The sequence below is a fragment of the Vicugna pacos genome, chromosome 18 (assembly GCF_048564905.1).
Source record: "Vicugna pacos chromosome 18, VicPac4, whole genome shotgun sequence".
NCBI lineage: Eukaryota > Metazoa > Chordata > Mammalia > Artiodactyla > Camelidae > Vicugna > Vicugna pacos.
Genome location: NC_133004.1, coordinates 42,253,264 through 42,269,705, shown reverse-complemented (window position 1 = coordinate 42,269,705; position 16,442 = coordinate 42,253,264). Strand labels below are relative to the sequence as shown.

The window sequence follows — 16,442 nt, the reverse complement described above, 5'->3', positions numbered from 1 at the left end:
GATGCCTCCACGCCCGGCACGCTGACAGGTGTTAGTGATGACAAGGACAGCAACTCGGCCAGGAAGCTCCCCGCCCCCACCTCAGACCCGCAAGCTGGACCCTGGCCCCCATCCGGGAACCTCAATAACAAAGCTTCAGCAGTGAAGTGTCTCGCTAATGACCTGCCTGCACTTGCCCCAAAACAAACACAACAAACCAGACGGGAAAACTTGTTGCCGCCGCTCTTTCCGCTCCAGTTTAGCTGTCTGAAGTCACACCACTTGCTAAAATATTGTTGGAACTTTTGTGCAAATTGGGAAACGGTGTCAGAAACTTAGGGTCGAGGCAGCCCTGGCCTTGCTCTTTGTACGGAGACGGCCAGGGAAGTGAATCGAGGCGCAATTGTTACTGTCACCTTAGACGCTGGGGAAGTGGGCCGGACGGAGCTGCCCCTCTGCGGGCATGTTTATACCCACGACCCGCTTTCTGTAAAACAGCAACTTGGCGTGGGTTTGGGTCATAAGGTTCCCTCTCTCTCTCCCTTTCAAGCTAGTCTGCACCGAGCCTGAAGCTACGATGACAATCCCGTCCTGTGAGCGTAGCGCGCAGCACTTTCCGATGGTTTGTTAATTTCAAGTGAACCAGCGACGCCCTTCGGGGGGGGCAGGGGGCACAGTGCCTGGTGCATGGACCTGAGGCTGGTTTTGGCCTTTTTACAAGCTCCATTATGTGGTGTTTTCACTGGGAAAATATTTCGAACTGGACAGATAATGTGGCTAAAGGGACTCTTAAAAGAAAAGATCACTCTTCTCTATGCAGAACAAATTTTTCAGCCAGGATACCCTGAAAAGAAATGCCCGGGCCTCGAGCGAGCGCTGCCCTCCTCCCTTACCTTTCCAGGAGGGAAGTGCATTTTTGACTCCAGCTTCCTGCCGTGCCGGAATTCCAAGAAGTACATATTCTACGGTTACTTTTTGCTTAGAAGTCCATCTGTTACACAGAGCAGGCTGCTGGATGGGGAATTTGGAATCTGAGCTGCTGGACTTGAAAAGAGCCTCAGGTCTGCTCTGAGACAGAAGAGCTAGGGTAGCCCAGCTTCGTGCCGAGACCCCTGGAAAGACCACAGGGCCGGGAGCCTGTCCCCGTCAGTGTCAGAACCGTAGCAGAACATCCTGTGTGACCGAAGCCAGTGCTAAACCTGGCTTGTTTTATTGGATGGGTGATGGGAGGGGGTGGGAGTTCTGTCAAAGGAGGAAAACGTGGGTGGGAGCCACCAACCAAAGTCCCCCCGCCCCCCTTGCTCCCCCCACAAAAAGGAGGGGCGACAAGCCTTTCCCTCAGGTCATCGAGAATTCCAGAGCCTCAGCCAGCGTCGCAGGCCGGAGGCGCACAGAGCCGTGCGCTTTGGTCTGGTGGTTGTGAGCTAGAACCTGGCGCCTCTGGTTGCTCCTCACTCCACCGCGAACCCACAGGTCTCCTCCACGGCCGTCAGCAGCTTCTCGTAAAGCTTCTCGTATGACTCGTAAGGTGGGATGTCGATCCGGTTAAAGCTGGAACAGGACATAAAAGCGAGAGTCGCTGGGGGGCGGCCCGGTCCGAGGACCTGCTCTAAGGACAGGGACAGGGACGGGCAGGACGTGCATATGTGCGCATGCGCGGGGAGAGAGGCCGGGAGGAGGGCAGAGCAGAGTTTTCCACTCCCCTCGGTTCCCAATCAGGAACCTTCCGTTACATGTCGATGCATCTCGGGGACCCCTGGAACTGGTCCTCCTGAGCCAGAGGTGGCTTTCTTCTCCATAAATAGTTCCAAGACAAACTATGTAATTTGATTTTTAAACTATAGAGAAATTCATCTGCTACAGATATTATTTAACTACAAATTTAGGGAGGAAACAATTTTCAGTACACCGGGTGCATCTGTCATTGGCGGAGTCCCAGGAAGGAAAATGGGGCCCAGGAAGGTCAAAACGAAGAAGACCCACAACTCCAAGTTTAAAACTGCACCTCTCCCTACTGACAGGCGCGCGTGCGCAGACACACACGCCCGCCTGGGCAGCGAGACCCGCAAAGCGAGGACAGAGCTGCGGGAGAGGCTCGAGCATCAATCCCATCTCAACCGGGTTCCCGGGAGCCTTCGCTACCCCTCAAGGGGGCTGCCCCGCTGCAGAGCCAAGTAGGGAAGGAGCCCAGGGGAGCCGCCGGCGGGGCCAGGCTTACCAGGTGTGGGCCTTGGGGAGGTTGTCCGTATTGGCGTCGATCAGGTGGATGGTGAAGAGCCGCGGCCCTGCGGCGCCTGTAGAACCTTACCAGACGACATTCTAGTCAACGCACTTCAGGGGTGGCACCCGGCCTGCGGCAGCCACCCCCTCGGCCCAGGGTTCACGTGGCCCCAGGAGACCCTGTCAGGTTTCAGGATCCTCCCCCAAAGGCCATGATGTGACTAATCTCAGACCTTTTAGAAAATCCCAGGGGCAGGAGGAGCGAGGACTGGCGAGAACTCTCCTACTACCCCTGACCGTGAGCCTGCTCCAGGGCGGGTGCTGGAAAACCCTGACATCACTGGTAGTTTTTTAAGAAAACAGAAATGTTCAGCAGGCAGGCCTGCTGTTGGCAGGAAACTTCCCCAGGTGGAGGCCAGTGGAAAAGGAAAAAGACATTGACACCTAGGACCCAAGGCCCAGGGAAGAGAAGTAACTTCTCTCACTCCAAGGGGCCCTTGAAATAAGGACGAGGTGACAGGGACTGTTCTACAAAGAGATCTACCTGCTGTCACTAATTTACTCAACTTAGTATCCAGTGTTCTCAACTGTAATATATTCATATTATTCACCTTGCTCCTTCTGGCTCCCAGGGTTATCAAGTGACAAAAACCTGAAATTTTACAAATCACAGGGCCAGGGAGAAACCTGCGAGGACCTTCCCAGTTGGCTGTGCTGCCCATGAGGCCCTCCAGGCCCCACCAGAGGCTCAAAAGCCTGTCCAGCCTCCCACCTCCCCTGTCTCCAATCCCCAACTCTAGACCTGGGTGAGCCAGGGACCCAGTCAGAGCCAGAAGGAGTAAGAGAGAGGCCGGGTTCCTAACTGGACAGTGGGGCCCGTCAGGCAGTCCACTTGTACAGATGAGGAAACTGAGGGCCAGGGAGGACCCCTGGAGCTCATGACCCCATGGCAGCAGGAGACTCGGTCTCTGTATCCTCAGGCCAGGCCTCTCTCTGTCTCAGGACTGCAGGTGGAGAGCTGCAGACTCAGAAATTAATCCACGGTGCACTTTTAACACAGATTTCTTCCCCCAAACTCTTGTGACTATTTTTACCCTCCCATTGTCAACCAACTCTGCTGGGGGCGGGGAGGCTCCACCAAGCCTTCCTGGCTCAGGTCCTTCCAGACCCAGCCCTGTGTGGGCACCAGGCCAGCCAGCACCCTCTATTGCTGCAAAGACCCAGGCCCACCATTTGTCACGCAAGAATGTGGCCTGCTTTCTGGTCAAAGGTTGGGGACAAGCACCCCCACGGTCCCAGTCCTCCCCCCTCCTACCCCGCCCGCTGCAGCCACCAGCCCCACCTCCATGTCAGTCACCTTGCAGGGCCTTAAAGCCCTGGAGCGGGACCCGCGTGGACCCGGTCACGAACTGCAGGAGCCTGGCCCTCCTCTCCTCGTCAAAGGTCTCCACCGCCTGCCAGAACCACCGGACCACGTTGCTGTCGGCCCCGCAGTGCTTCAGCCGCGTGTTGGACTTCCAGTCGTCCAGGTCGATCTTGTCCAGGCCACCGATAATCAACTGCAGGCCAGGAGGGCGGGTTATTGCCCCACCACGTGGGCGACCAACGCCGCCAGGCCCCCAGCACCTGGCACCCGATATGGCACCCAGAGCCAGACAGGCGCTCCCACAGCAGAGCAGCAGGGAGACAGACACACACAGCAGGCCTGAAGCTCCATCTGCACCTCCACCTGCTGCCACCTGAGAGCTCTGGACAGGAAGTCCTCTTCCGACCAAGTCTCTGCGTGTGTGTGTGTCTGCACTGCTCTGGGGAGGAGTGAATACGACAGAATAGACCAGAAGGACCGCACGGGCTGACTGTAAGGCGGGGCCGCCCCACACGATCTCTCGGGGACACTCGGGGATACGTGGGGTTTAAGGTCTAAGAGAAGGGAATGGAGCAAGTTAGGTGCTTGTTTCTCAACGCGCTAAACAAGTTCACCCCGGAGCTACCGCTCCACCTCAGGGAGGTGCCTCCAGGCCTAGAGCTCCAGGCATCACACAGGGGCAGAAAGACCCAGAACGGTTTTAAAGGCTGAGCCACTGGGCACCAGAGCTGGATGAGACATGAATGAATCGCTTTGTTCAGGCCGGTGAGGACCGATGAGAGAAGACAGTAAGGCTACATTCTGAGCCTGTAGGAGAAGCTGGCTGTGGTCATCTCCTCCCTCCGAGGGGACCCCGCAGGAGGGACGGGGGAGCCTCTACTGCTGGAGATGGTGAAAATCACGAGGAGCCCCGGAACACCCCAAACAACGGCCCAAGAACTACCCAGGTTCCCTGCCACGCAGCAGGCACCAGACCTTGTCCCCCCGCTCACCCTCCTGGCCCCCGGCCCCAGCCTGGCCCTGGGAGTGAGGAGACACCGAGGACCCGCGAGAGCACCCACCTCCAGCTCCTTCTGGTCAAAAGGCTTCAGTAAGTGTTGAGGGATGAGCTCATTAAACCCCTTCTGAAGAGCTAGGAACTGGGCTTCGATGCCTCTCATAAACCTCCAATTTACGTATAACCTGAAAGGGAAATTCACAAGTTGGAAGCAATATCAAATGGTTCATGACATTTTTTTTTCCCTCTGTAGTTGGTTCTGATATCAGCTGATCCCTGCCCGCCAGGCCTCCCCTAACCGGGAGGAGAACCCCACCAGTCGGTGGTCTCCCACCGAAGAATCAGGTTCAAAGTAAACCAGCCCTCCGTTAGAACTGCTGATTCTTTGTTTAACATAACGTGAGAGCCGACCTGACCTGTTACTGAGGTCAGAGTTTAAAAGTATGTTTGAAAATAAAATACAGGCCACTGGGAGAACTACATGCCAGTGTGACAGCACAAGCACAGACACAGCCATGTGTCTCTGAACTTCCCAGGTAAGTGACTAGCCATTCATTTGCCTTAAGAGGTGGGAAAACACTAACAGAAGTAGACTTCCTGGAGACTGAGCTCAAAGAAATTTCCAGGCCTCCTTCTCCCTCCTCTGGTTGCCACCATCCCACCCAGAATCGGGCAGAATTGAGTCACCCAGAATTGAGTCTTCACCCCTCTTGTGTGTGGGTGGGGGCTCTGGGGTCACTACTCCCCATTTAACAGGTCAGCCCTGATGACATCAGGGCTCCTCCACGTGGAGCCCCCAGCACTGAACCCACTGGTCTCTGCAGTTAACATGAGTCTGGTCACAAGTGCTGGTGGGGACAGACGAGCCTTACACAGTGAAGGAGCCTCAAAGATCTGAACCCCGCCTGCCCAGGACAGTCCCAGGCACCTGGACACCCTGGCGGCGACCACCCAGGTCCCCCGGGACGTTACCGGACATATTCTTTCTTGTTCTCCTCGGTGACAGGTACGTTTCTGCCGTTGGGTTTCAGTTCATGCTGGAGAATCCTCCCGAAAGCATTGTGCTCCACGCAGAACGTGTGGTCCAGCACGGGGGTGATGTCGTTCTCTCTGAGGGGGGACGAGACAGGTGTCATTCAGGCTTGGGCCGCCATGTGGCAGCGGATGGAGCCTTGAATCAACAACAGGGGGCAGAGAGAGACAGCGCTGGCGACGGCGGGCACGGAGCTCGGGTGGGGCAGGGAAGGGCCCCAGTGCCAGCTGTGTCCCTGACGCCCGGCTTTCTCCTTCACGGAAGGAGGGGGATCTTATGAGACATGGCAACCTGACTGCTTCGTGCTCTGAGTCTTGGAGCAGACGGGAGGGAAGCATCCAGGGGAAACTGAGTCAAAGGGAAGCCACACCAAGGAAGGAAATGCTGTTCCCCCGCGCTCACCGCAGCCTTTCCAAGCGCTTCGCCTCCAAGAAGCACTTGAAAGTCAAAACCAGCTCCTCAATCTGCCCTGTTTTTTTAAACACATAGGGGCAGGTTTGCTACTGGCTGAAGGCCCTGGCTGCGCAGGCCAGCATCTCCAGCTGGGACAGGTGAAAGCAGGCAGAGGGATGCAGCCACGATCGACTGCTGGGTGTGCGCCCTGTGACAGAGCCTGGGCCTCTCACCCCTGTGACATTGGCTCATTCACCAGGACCCGCGACTCCTACGGCTGGCCGGGTACCTGTGCCTGCTGCTTTTAAGAGAGTTTTAGGATAATCCTAAAACAAAGTATTAGGGGTTTTTGATACTTTCTTAGCCCCTCTAGAGACTGACTGGGGATACCTCGAGTGTCAAACAAACCACCAGGCCTGGGGTTTAACATTCATAATCATAACAATTCAAGGAAACAAAAGAAACTAGTCCACGAAGAGAAACTGGCCAAACATTACGAGGAAAATAAGTCAATTAAGTATTTTTGTTAAATCTACTTTTCTTTCTGGTAGTTTATTTCTCTTCTCCAATTTCACATCCATCCCCAAAATATATACAGAGAGGTACACACACCAAATACATGTACTCAGCGTGCACTGAGACGGGCGACCATGCATGAAGTTTCAATTAACTGAGCAGTGAGTCAGTACTTACAGAATCCACACTAAGCTCTTATGTAGTTCTGGGTCCACTGATTCCAAATCAGACAGCTGGATGGGTTTCCCCAGGAGCTGTTTGTAGAAGGGAACTGTGAACCCCCCATTGATGTAGTGTCCATGGAACACAGCGAGGCCCATGATCCGACCCACAAAATGGAAATAAGACAAATGGTCCTGTAGGGGGCACCAGAGAACATGAATTTGTTAGAAAAATGACCCGCCCAGGTGGGTGGCTACCTCGTGCTGGGGAGAACTGTCCCGCAGGCAACCAGTTACTCACAGGTTGCGCTCAGGGCCAAGTGAACAGAGGCCGAGGAGGCAGTCAAAATCAGAGCACACCTTTTGGCAAGATCATCTGAACAACATTTTATTTGCCCTTGTTCAAACACCTTCTCAGAGCTGCTGCCTAACTTGTGGGCCCCTGTGCGAAATGAAAATGCAGAACCCCTTATTCAAAGACTAAGAATTTCAACATGGTGGCAACAGAGACCAACCCAAGGGTGGGCCCTGCTCAGAGCAGGACCTGGCAGGCACAGGTCACATGCCCAGGAAGCCGCTGGCTTCTCCCTCCTGCTGCCCCACAAGGAAATAGAGAGCAAAAGGCAGTCCCCACTTCCTCCTCTGGCACCCCTCCCCTGCCCCACAAAAAAGAAGAGAAAAATTCCAAATGGAGGGGGGAGGGGAGGGACACAGGAAAACAACTGAACAACCCGAGTGAGCGAGCCCTCCTAGAACCCACGCTGCTCTGCTCTGTAACTAGGGGACCGCCCACTGCTACTCCCAGGTGGGAATTATAATCAGACAATTAGTCAATTTCCAACAACTTCCATGCTGGTAGAAGGTTCTGTCCCAGGTGAGCGTGTGCAGAGCGGAGCTCGGCTCTGACCGCGCCTGGGCTGCCCCACGGGAGAGCCCCCCGCGCCCGCTGGCCGACCCTGACCCAGCCATTCCCACCCCGCGCTTACTTCTCATCTCTAAAACAAGCAGCTAAGGGTTCCAATGATGGGAATATTCCTATTTTGAGTGGGAGGAGGATGGACTCTGGAACCCACTTCTCAGAATGACACTGTCAACAAGTCGGCCGTCCAGCCCCAGTTCCCTCAAAGGGCAATAAAGTGCTTTGGGCCTACGAGCGGCTCAGGTTCTCTCGTTCTCTTGTTCCCCCTGGAACGACATTCTCAGTGACCCCAGCACTGCAAACGCAGGACTGACACCCGCCACCTGAATCCACATTTCCCCCTACCCTTGGGTATGTTAGGTACCACGGACTGTGAGTAAGTCTGTGATGAATAAACCAAGGCTTGAGATCGAAACTGAAAATCCACTTAAGAAATTTTTCAACTTAATTTCCTACCTTTTTATTCATTCATACTTACAGGGTTGATGGAAGAATCTGGGTTGATCTGCAGCATGTAAATGTTGTCCGTAGAGTATTGGAAGAGCCCGTAATACGGATTTAACATCTCATGGCACAATAAATAAAGCCACTCCCTAGAAACAACCACACCACCACAACATTTTAGAACCTCCTGGTTTGAGATCTTAACAAAAGGACTGATTCACTCTGCCCTAGAAAACCAAACTGGTAAGGCTGCCTGGCTCTGAGAGGTAATTTGGACAGACTGGGCAAGTAAACCTACTGAAGTAAAAAACAACTTCTGGTGGTATCAGAAACGGATTTTCTGACCCAAATTCCAACAACTCAGACACTAAGAAAGAACCTGGTCGCCTGGAATCGGGAGCAGATTAAAAGTACCGGATCCTCCGCAGTCTGGCAGCTTCCCTGGACCTCAACTCTGGTTTCTCTGCTCCTTTGCAAAGATCAGAATCTCAGAGGAGGATGTTAATGACGTGGTAATAACCAACGGCAGTGCAGTAAGAAGCAGTATGAGCCTACTTTGATTTTACAAGGGTGCGTGCACATCCACACATCCACAAAACAGAAGAAGTACAAATGTGGAGCCAGGAAGGATTTACACTAGGCACGCTGACGGCAGTTAACTAGAGAATCGGCATTCCGGGCATTTTCATTTTTTCCTTTGCTTCTTTCTAGTTTTTAAATTCTTACTGTAACATGTTATTAATGTTTAAATAAGGAGGAAAGATCTCCGAGTCTGGGGAGGCAGGGATTCTATAAGAATGACTTCCGCTCTCAGCATTTTCTTTCCTGTTGAATTCTTATGTTTTGCCATAAGCACTTCTCATTTTCCTCATTTAAAAGGTTAGTTTACAATTTTAAAATGTTAATTCTAAGAGTTTTAAAATCTGGATGGGGGTACGTAAGAATTAATTATCTTCTGAATTCCTTTGTGTTTGAATTCTTTCGTTAGAACAAAGTCCCAAATCAGAATCAAATGACAAGACACTCTCAACAGAAGCTGTGTGACTCAGCTGCTGAGGTCACACTGCGATGAGCCCAGGCATGGTGGGTGAATGTGCATGGGGCCTCTACACACTCCTCTGTAGCCTTCTGTCCATTCTACCCAAAACTCCTTTCAACGGATGAATCTTATTAAGATAGCAGCCCCAGGTTTCATTCTGGAATTTCTTACTCTTTCAACTAGAAAAGACAGAGAATTGAGAAAATACGAAAGGATAAGCATGGACGCAAATCATCTGTCCAAGAAAATTGTGAAAACACACCCAAAATGATCACACCAACACAAAGTTACATGTCTAAGTCCAAAGAACAGCGAGGAACCGCCGAAGAGACGCGGCTCCGACCTCACGAAGCCTGGTTCCTAGAAAGGCAGCGCTTCCCAGCTCTAGTGCCCTGATTCATCCCTGAGTCTTGGGGTTTGGCTTTATGAAGAACTGTTTTCATAAAAGCCAAGGCCCTGCAACTGTCTAGACAGGAAGTGATTAAAACACAAGCAAACATCCTGACGGCGCCGAGGACGAGGTGTAGAGGCCCGTGAGACATGTTCTGGAACTGGCTGGGGAAGAGCTGACTACACAGGCAAGAGGGAGACCCTGGGAAGATGAGTGCAGACCGATTCTCACCCACCACGCAAGGGACACAGACACACGTGTGTGTAACGCACGTGTGACTGACACCTCTCCTCAGCCCTCCAAGCTCAGTAGGACCCACTCGGACGTGAGGAAGGCTTGAGGCTGGAACAATGTGCAGAGATCGGACTCGAGGCAGACAAGCTGAGTCACAGCTCCGCCCGCGGCAGCGTCCTGTTCATCGAGGGAGCTTCACCGAGGCTCGTCTCCGCGTGCAAGACTTGGTAACTACGGAGAAGGCAGACGAAGCAAACTGCTACCAAACCGCCCCTCGCCGAGCTCGCCACCTGCCTGCTAGACATCTACAACCCAGCCACGCAAAGGAACAGAGGTAAATTGAAACAGTGTGGGATACTGAACTCTCGAGACGTCTGGAGATCATAAAGGAAAAGGTATAGAAGAGAAGGTGTGATCTGATTTGAATTTAGGACAAATATGAATGACTAAACAGGAAGATTCTCCCTGAAAAGGGGGCCAGAGAGCCTACACCTTAGGAAATGGAGTCGGTGTTTTCAAGGGCAAACAGGCGTGACATCTGCCAGGAGAAAGAAGGCTCCTAGCATCAATACTGAGACGATCAAGGAGGAAACTTGGGACAATCTCGAAAGGAAAAGCGTGCCCGTGGAGAGGCAGTCAGTGTGAGCTCGCTGTCAGGGAAGTGCAGCCTTCCCCGTACCTCTCATCCCGGCAGGACTCAAAACCGGAGGGGCGGGCCGGGGAGACAGAGGGCCACAGTGACGGGAAGAAGTTGGCGGAATGATTCGGTTCTGGGGCCACAGGGCACATTATGACTTTTTCTGTTTTAATTATTTACTTTTGGCTGCTGAAAAAAAATCCCAAATCTACCCAGAAACCTAATGAGACCCCTACAACGCTCCCTGGAACATAACTGTGCGGGGAGACCCAGCACAGAGCGCTGCGGGGCTGCGGATCTGCTTTTGTAAGTGGCAAGGGCGCGAGGCCCTCCTACCCCGACTCCCCAAGACAGGGCCACCGTCACACGTCCACACAGGAACGTGGCTCCGCTTGTAGCATCTACTGGAGTCGTGGTTTTACACTTACTTGTGTACTTCTTTGATTAGTGCCTGGACCTCAACAGACTGAGGAGTCCTTTGCCCGGGGAGTCTGAAGGGGCAGAGGGGGCAGGGGACACGTCACTTTGCTCACACTACGTTCCTGGTACCCAGCCCACAGTGAGTCTCAATATTTACTGATTAATGAGTAAATATAGTTCTTATAAGGGCATACAAGTTATAAGGGTGTCCCCCTTCAGAAGAATCAATCACGTGACGGGTCTCCTCAGTTCATTTTAATTCTCTCATTTTACATTTTATTACAATGGAATTGAAAAAACAAGATAAAAAATACTGAAGCACTGGAAGGCAAGTTGAGGAAATCTCCCTGGAAGCAGAGGCTGGGGGAGGGAACAAAGATGGGAAATGAAAGGAGAAAGATGAGAGATACACAAGCTCAGTCCAGGGAATCCAGCATCTGAGTAACAGGAGTTTCAGGAAGACCAAAGGAAGGATACAGAGGGGAGGAAGTTATCAAAAAGCAAAATCCATCCTCGAGCAGGTGCTTAACCAGACGAGCGCTCGCTGTGGGGCGGGGGCTCTTCTTGGATCTGGGGATTCAGCCGAGAACACACAAGATGCAGTTTCAGGCTCCCAGACTCGCACAGCGTGTCTCTTGGGGCTGCGGGCCCTACACAGCACATACGTGGGGGCGGCTGGGGCTGATGTGGAGAGGGGACCGGGAAGGCCTTGCTGAGGGGGACGTGTAGGCAGGCCCCAGGTGAAAGGACGGGGAGCTACGTGAGGGGCCGGGGGTGACAGGTGGGCACGGGAACCCGGAGAGGCGGAGGCACAGGCAGGGCAGCCACGGCCCCATTCAGCTGCGCTCGGGGCAATCAGGGGAGATGGGGGGCTGGGGGGGCGCTCAGGGACAGGAGGTGACACAGCTGAGTGTTCAGAAAGGGCAGGCTGGCTGCGGCTGGGATGGCCCTGAAGGAGGGAGAAGCAGGAGGGCAGGTGATGTCCAGAGGCAAGGAAGAGAGGGAAGCACCATCACAGGAGCTTGGGAGGAGCTGAAGGGAAACCAGGAGAGCCTGGCACCGAGAATCAAGTGGGAAAGTGTCTCAAGAAGCAGGGGGTGACCAACGCCATCAGGTGTGGCCGACAGACTGGGCGAGACGGAGACCGAGCCAGCGCTGGGCTTGTGAGACGCAGCTCACGGGAGACTGCACACAGGGAGCTTCGCGGGGCAGAGATCTGCCGGGAACAGGTTCAACAGAAAGCGAGGATGTGGAAGCAGAGGAGGGAGGCGCACGACTCTTCCGACGGGTTTTGCTACGAAGGGAACAAAGAAACAGGGCGATGGCTGAGTTACGTGTTCTTCAACACATTTTCGTTTTGCCCGGAATTTCTAATTGTTTTTCTTTTTACTGTGTTCCATTTGCCTTTACTGCCTCCTTAAAGCTCAGACAGGAAGGGATGACTTAGTGTCCAGGGAAGGTCTGGGAGGCATGTCTGTTCCTCTGAAGAAGGGAGTTGTGGTCACACGTTTTTACATGGATGAGACTGACCCAAGAGAAAGGGACATTTTGATGAAATGAAACATGTGAAATAACAGGAGAAGCAAAAGGGCCTGGATGCTCCCACACGGGAACATGCGTGGGCCACACAGGGGACAGATACTGGCAGACTCGGTATTTGGTGGTGTGAGGACAGACTCTTCAGATCGCTTCTGTTTCCTCAGGTAAATAAGAAGCAAAGTCAGCAGCTAAGAGTGAGGAGGGGCAGAACCAAGGCTGCAGATCTGAGAGAGACCCAGCACAGAACTGCAGCAGGCGCGGAAACTTCCTAGAGGGCTAGGGCCACTGATGGAGAGAAAGGCCAGCAGTGAGGACGTGTGCTTGCCTCTGGCCACACTCAGCTGCTCAGGTGAGGTGCAGGGCAGCCTGAGGATGGGATCCCTCAGAGCTGGGGGTCTGCCAGGCAAGCACAGCAAACGGAAAGAGGAAGGAAGCTAGGAGGGGCATGAGGGAGTGATTATGATGGTGGATTATGGGTAAGGAGGAAGTGAAGACCAGAGTGGGGTGAAAAACAGAGAAAAGGGGGTAGGAGCTAGAGATGATGGGTGGTCCTGGATGGGGTCAAATAACTCAGAAGTGACTGAAACCTGACTGTCCTCAGACAGTGACACTGGGTGCCGAGAGATAGCAGAACAATGCCTTCCAAGTTCTGAATGAAAATTATCTTCTTTCTAGAAGTCTATAAAAAGCCAAACTATCAGGCAAAGTATAGATTATAAGACATTTTCAGACTCAAGTTTTTGGAAAATTCACCTCCCACACACCTTTCTAAGAAAGCTACTTGAAGATATACTCCAGTAGCACAAGGGAGAAAGCCAAGAAAGTGGACACTATGGGATCCACACAACAGTGGCTCTAACCCAAGGAAGAACTGAAGTCCCATGACAACAACTGTGCAGAAGGTCTACAGAATCAATAGTCAGGCTGGACAGAGTCTCCACAAAAGAGATACATGGGGAAAGTGGGTGGATGGGATGGCAAAAGATGAAGTTTAATGGGGCAACAAAGACAAGACTTGTTTTTAAAAAATAAGAAGAAAAAGAAGAAATTCTCAAAAATTTAAATTTGTTCAAAAGAATAAAATAAATGATAGAATGCCACTTACTCCCTCAGTGAATAATATTTTACGTTGTCATAATAACATAAAACAATATTGATTTTCAACTCTTACAAATAGTAAGTAGATAAGCACAGGAGACCTACTTAATACTGGTTACAGACAGAAGGTAGATCTTCAACCTTAACAATATAAAAGTAGTATCACAGATGGCAGAACGTAAGAGGTAAAAGGTGGAAGGAATGCTAAAAGGAAAGTCAGCAGTATTAATAATCCCTTTCTTATGAAAAAGAGGCCAAGAGATAATGTCTCTAGTTGACAGCCAAAAAATAATGATGAAAAAACATTGGGGGGTGGGAAGGGACAGACTGGGCTTTCAAAATGTAGAACAGATAAACAAGATTGTACTGTGTAACACAGGGAAATATATAAAGGATCTTGTGGTGGCTCACAGCGAAAGAGAATGTGACAATGAATGTATTATGTTCATGTATAACTGAAAAATTGTGCTCTACACTGGAATTTGACACAACATTGTAAAATGACTATAACTCAATAAAAAAAAGGTTTAAAAAACATTATGTAAAGTTACAAAGACAATGACAGAAGAGCTAAAAATACTGATATTACAAAACTAGGAAGTGAGAGTATAAAATCAGTTCCTCCCCATGACTGTTATCCAGTCCCTCTGTGTCTATGAACCTAAACCATGAAATCAACAGACAATACCTGAACCTGATTGAGTCATTGATCGAGCTGATTGGCTCTACTAAAGAAAGAGTTAAAAGAGCAAAACAGCAGTTGTCTCAAAGGTGAAAAGAGGAAGGACGGGAAACGGCAGCCTTTCATGACTATGTTCTATGTTTAAAAGAATCTGCATGAATTATTTTGACCAAAATCTCACTTTATGAAATTCCTTTGACACAGATGCCTCCTCCCACCAGCGAAAGCCCTCTCTCCAGAGAAGCCAAGGCTGCCTCCGAATTAAGCTCAGGTTTGCTCACGCCAGATGAAGGGAGTGAGTGTAGACGTTAACTCGTACTTCACAGGGAGTAAAGCAATGCTGGCGCGCGCGCATCCTGACAGGTTACAGGGAGATGCTGGCGCGCGTGCGCTCTTAAGGATTCTTTTTCTAAGCTCGCTGACAGCGACACTTAAGTCCTGGCTACACCAAGACTAGCACCAGAAAGGGGCAAAGGACTTCCCTCGGCAAGTATTTTCTCACAGGCAGGCTGAAGTCCATGCAGGAGGAAGAGGGGTACACAGCCTCTCACCTCGCCACCCCACCGTAGTCCAAACCTTCCTCGCCACGGAATTTCACCATCAGTCGCTTTTTCAAGTCCTTTGGTCGCATCTTCATTATCTGGCGATAAGACTCCTGCACATCAAAATTACAGGTTCAGAGAGAAAAACTTTTCTTATGTTCAAAGTTATACAGCGATGCAAGCTGACTCATAACAGAGCCGGATTACACAGAAGCGCCTGCACTGTTTTTAAGGCTCAGAGCTGAGTTTTCTGTGGCTCCTGTTCAGAGCGTTTACTTGGCACCTAGCACACTGCTGCTTCCATCATCTCTTCTGTTGTCGCACCCTCAGAAACAACAACAAGACACAGCAGGTGCCGCTGCACCTGAAGGAAACACTCATTCTCAGCACAGTCACGACTTCACGAATTACACGTCCTCACTAGAGTTGATTTTCTCCATACAAATTAATTCCAGTGTGTCCTATAAATAATTTATACATTTTAACCCAAATGAAGACAACACCAGAGTCCGAACAGTAAAACAATTCTGAGCCTGATTTTGTATCTGAAGTCAAAAATCAGTTTCCCAGCATCAAAAGACCAGGTCGGGCTGAAGGAAGACAGAGCAGCTGATCGACCCACAGACAACAAAGGGCAACTGAAGTTCCTTGGACTCAGCGCTCAGAGTGGGACTAGCTAAATGTTTGCAGGTATTTTCAGTGACAAGGCACTTAAGAATCTTTTCTTGCTTTAAATTTAATGTAATTCAAAAGCTACAGTCCCAAGAGGAAAGGAGGATGTTGAGTGGAAATGATCTGACAGCAGAATGTCAATAATTCAGCTCTTTTCTATCCCCAACAACCATTTACGATGCTCCATGGGCAAAACTGGGCACTGGAGCTGCTCCACTCGTCGGACACCGGCTGTGCCCCAGCCTCCAGCAGCCCGGGAGCTTCCCAGTGCCCCTGGAGGAGAAGGTGCCAGGCTGCCCTCCGCGGCCCCTCAGCTGCAGCACCTGCGTTGGCTCTCGCCCCGTCTCATTTGATCATCTCTGCCAAGGATTCCATGAGGGCCCAAATATGGCTGAGATTTTACCTCCGGATCTTGGTCCCGAGAAAAGGGCCCTGCCTACTGAAGGCCCTGCCTGTTTAGGGCCCCAACCCCACAGGGGAGCCAGACAAAGGATGGAACCCTTCCTGGCGCCACAGTATCTTCCTACTTCCAGAAGGGACAGCAAAGTGGCCCTTTAGCCCCTCTGAGAAGGCAATGCCGGGGAGGGCGGTGAAAGTCCACGTGAGGCCGAAGCGGAAGGAACACTTGGTTCTAAGGAAACTGTGCAGATGCAGGAAATACAACCCGCACGGTGCAGATACAGGGATTTGCAGTATTACTTAGTACTAGTTTCTGTACAGATCTCTAGATTTTCACTCAGAAGTCATCTATGTTTAAACGTCCACCATTGGAGGAAATGCAGCTCCCTCTCTCCCCAGGAGCTCTGGCCCTGATAAACCCCTGCATTTCACTGACTAAGAAAATCAACGGCCAAAACACCAAACAGAAAGAAGAACTCCATGTGTTAACGGGGAGGAAGAGTCTGGGCCAGACTGCCAGTGCCCGGATCCCATACCTCAAATATCTCCTCTCTGGATACTTCGATCCGGCAATGACCAGCCTGAGGCTGCTGAAGTGACAGTTCGTGTCTGAGGACTTTCAGTTTCTGGACTAAATCTCTCTCATATCTCTGGGCAGGAAGCTCCTCGTCTTCCACGGAGCCCTCGCTGGGCAGCGGTAGCGGCTGGCTGGGCTCCTTTAGTTGGCACTGGTGACTTGGGAAAAACAGAAGCATCAAGGT

At 51.6% G+C, this 16,442-nt stretch overlaps 1 protein-coding gene across 4 annotated transcripts in view; it reads right to left on the bottom strand.

Moving 5' to 3' along the window:
- Window positions 1–1,155: 1,155 nt before the first annotated feature.
- SMURF1 (SMAD specific E3 ubiquitin protein ligase 1) overlaps window positions 1,156–16,442 on the bottom strand; it is a 99,349-nt gene continuing 84,062 nt past the window's right edge. For 3 of the 4 annotated variants that reach the window (XM_072943306.1, XM_072943309.1, XM_072943308.1), the window contains 9 exons: window positions 16,218–16,416; window positions 14,620–14,723; window positions 8,063–8,177; window positions 6,682–6,860; window positions 5,535–5,672; window positions 4,627–4,747; window positions 3,557–3,758; window positions 2,198–2,282; window positions 1,156–1,530 (listed from right to left, as the gene is read on the bottom strand). In XM_072943306.1, the coding sequence (XP_072799407.1) occupies window positions 1,431–1,530; window positions 2,198–2,282; window positions 3,557–3,758; window positions 4,627–4,747; window positions 5,535–5,672; window positions 6,682–6,860; window positions 8,063–8,177; window positions 14,620–14,723; window positions 16,218–16,416 (1,243 nt within the window). In that variant the 3' untranslated portion in view covers window positions 1,156–1,430. The remainder of the gene's footprint in view (window positions 1,531–2,197; window positions 2,283–3,556; window positions 3,759–4,626; window positions 4,748–5,534; window positions 5,673–6,681; window positions 6,861–8,062; window positions 8,178–14,619; window positions 14,724–16,217; window positions 16,417–16,442) is intronic. The other variant, XM_072943307.1, reaches the window with a different exon arrangement.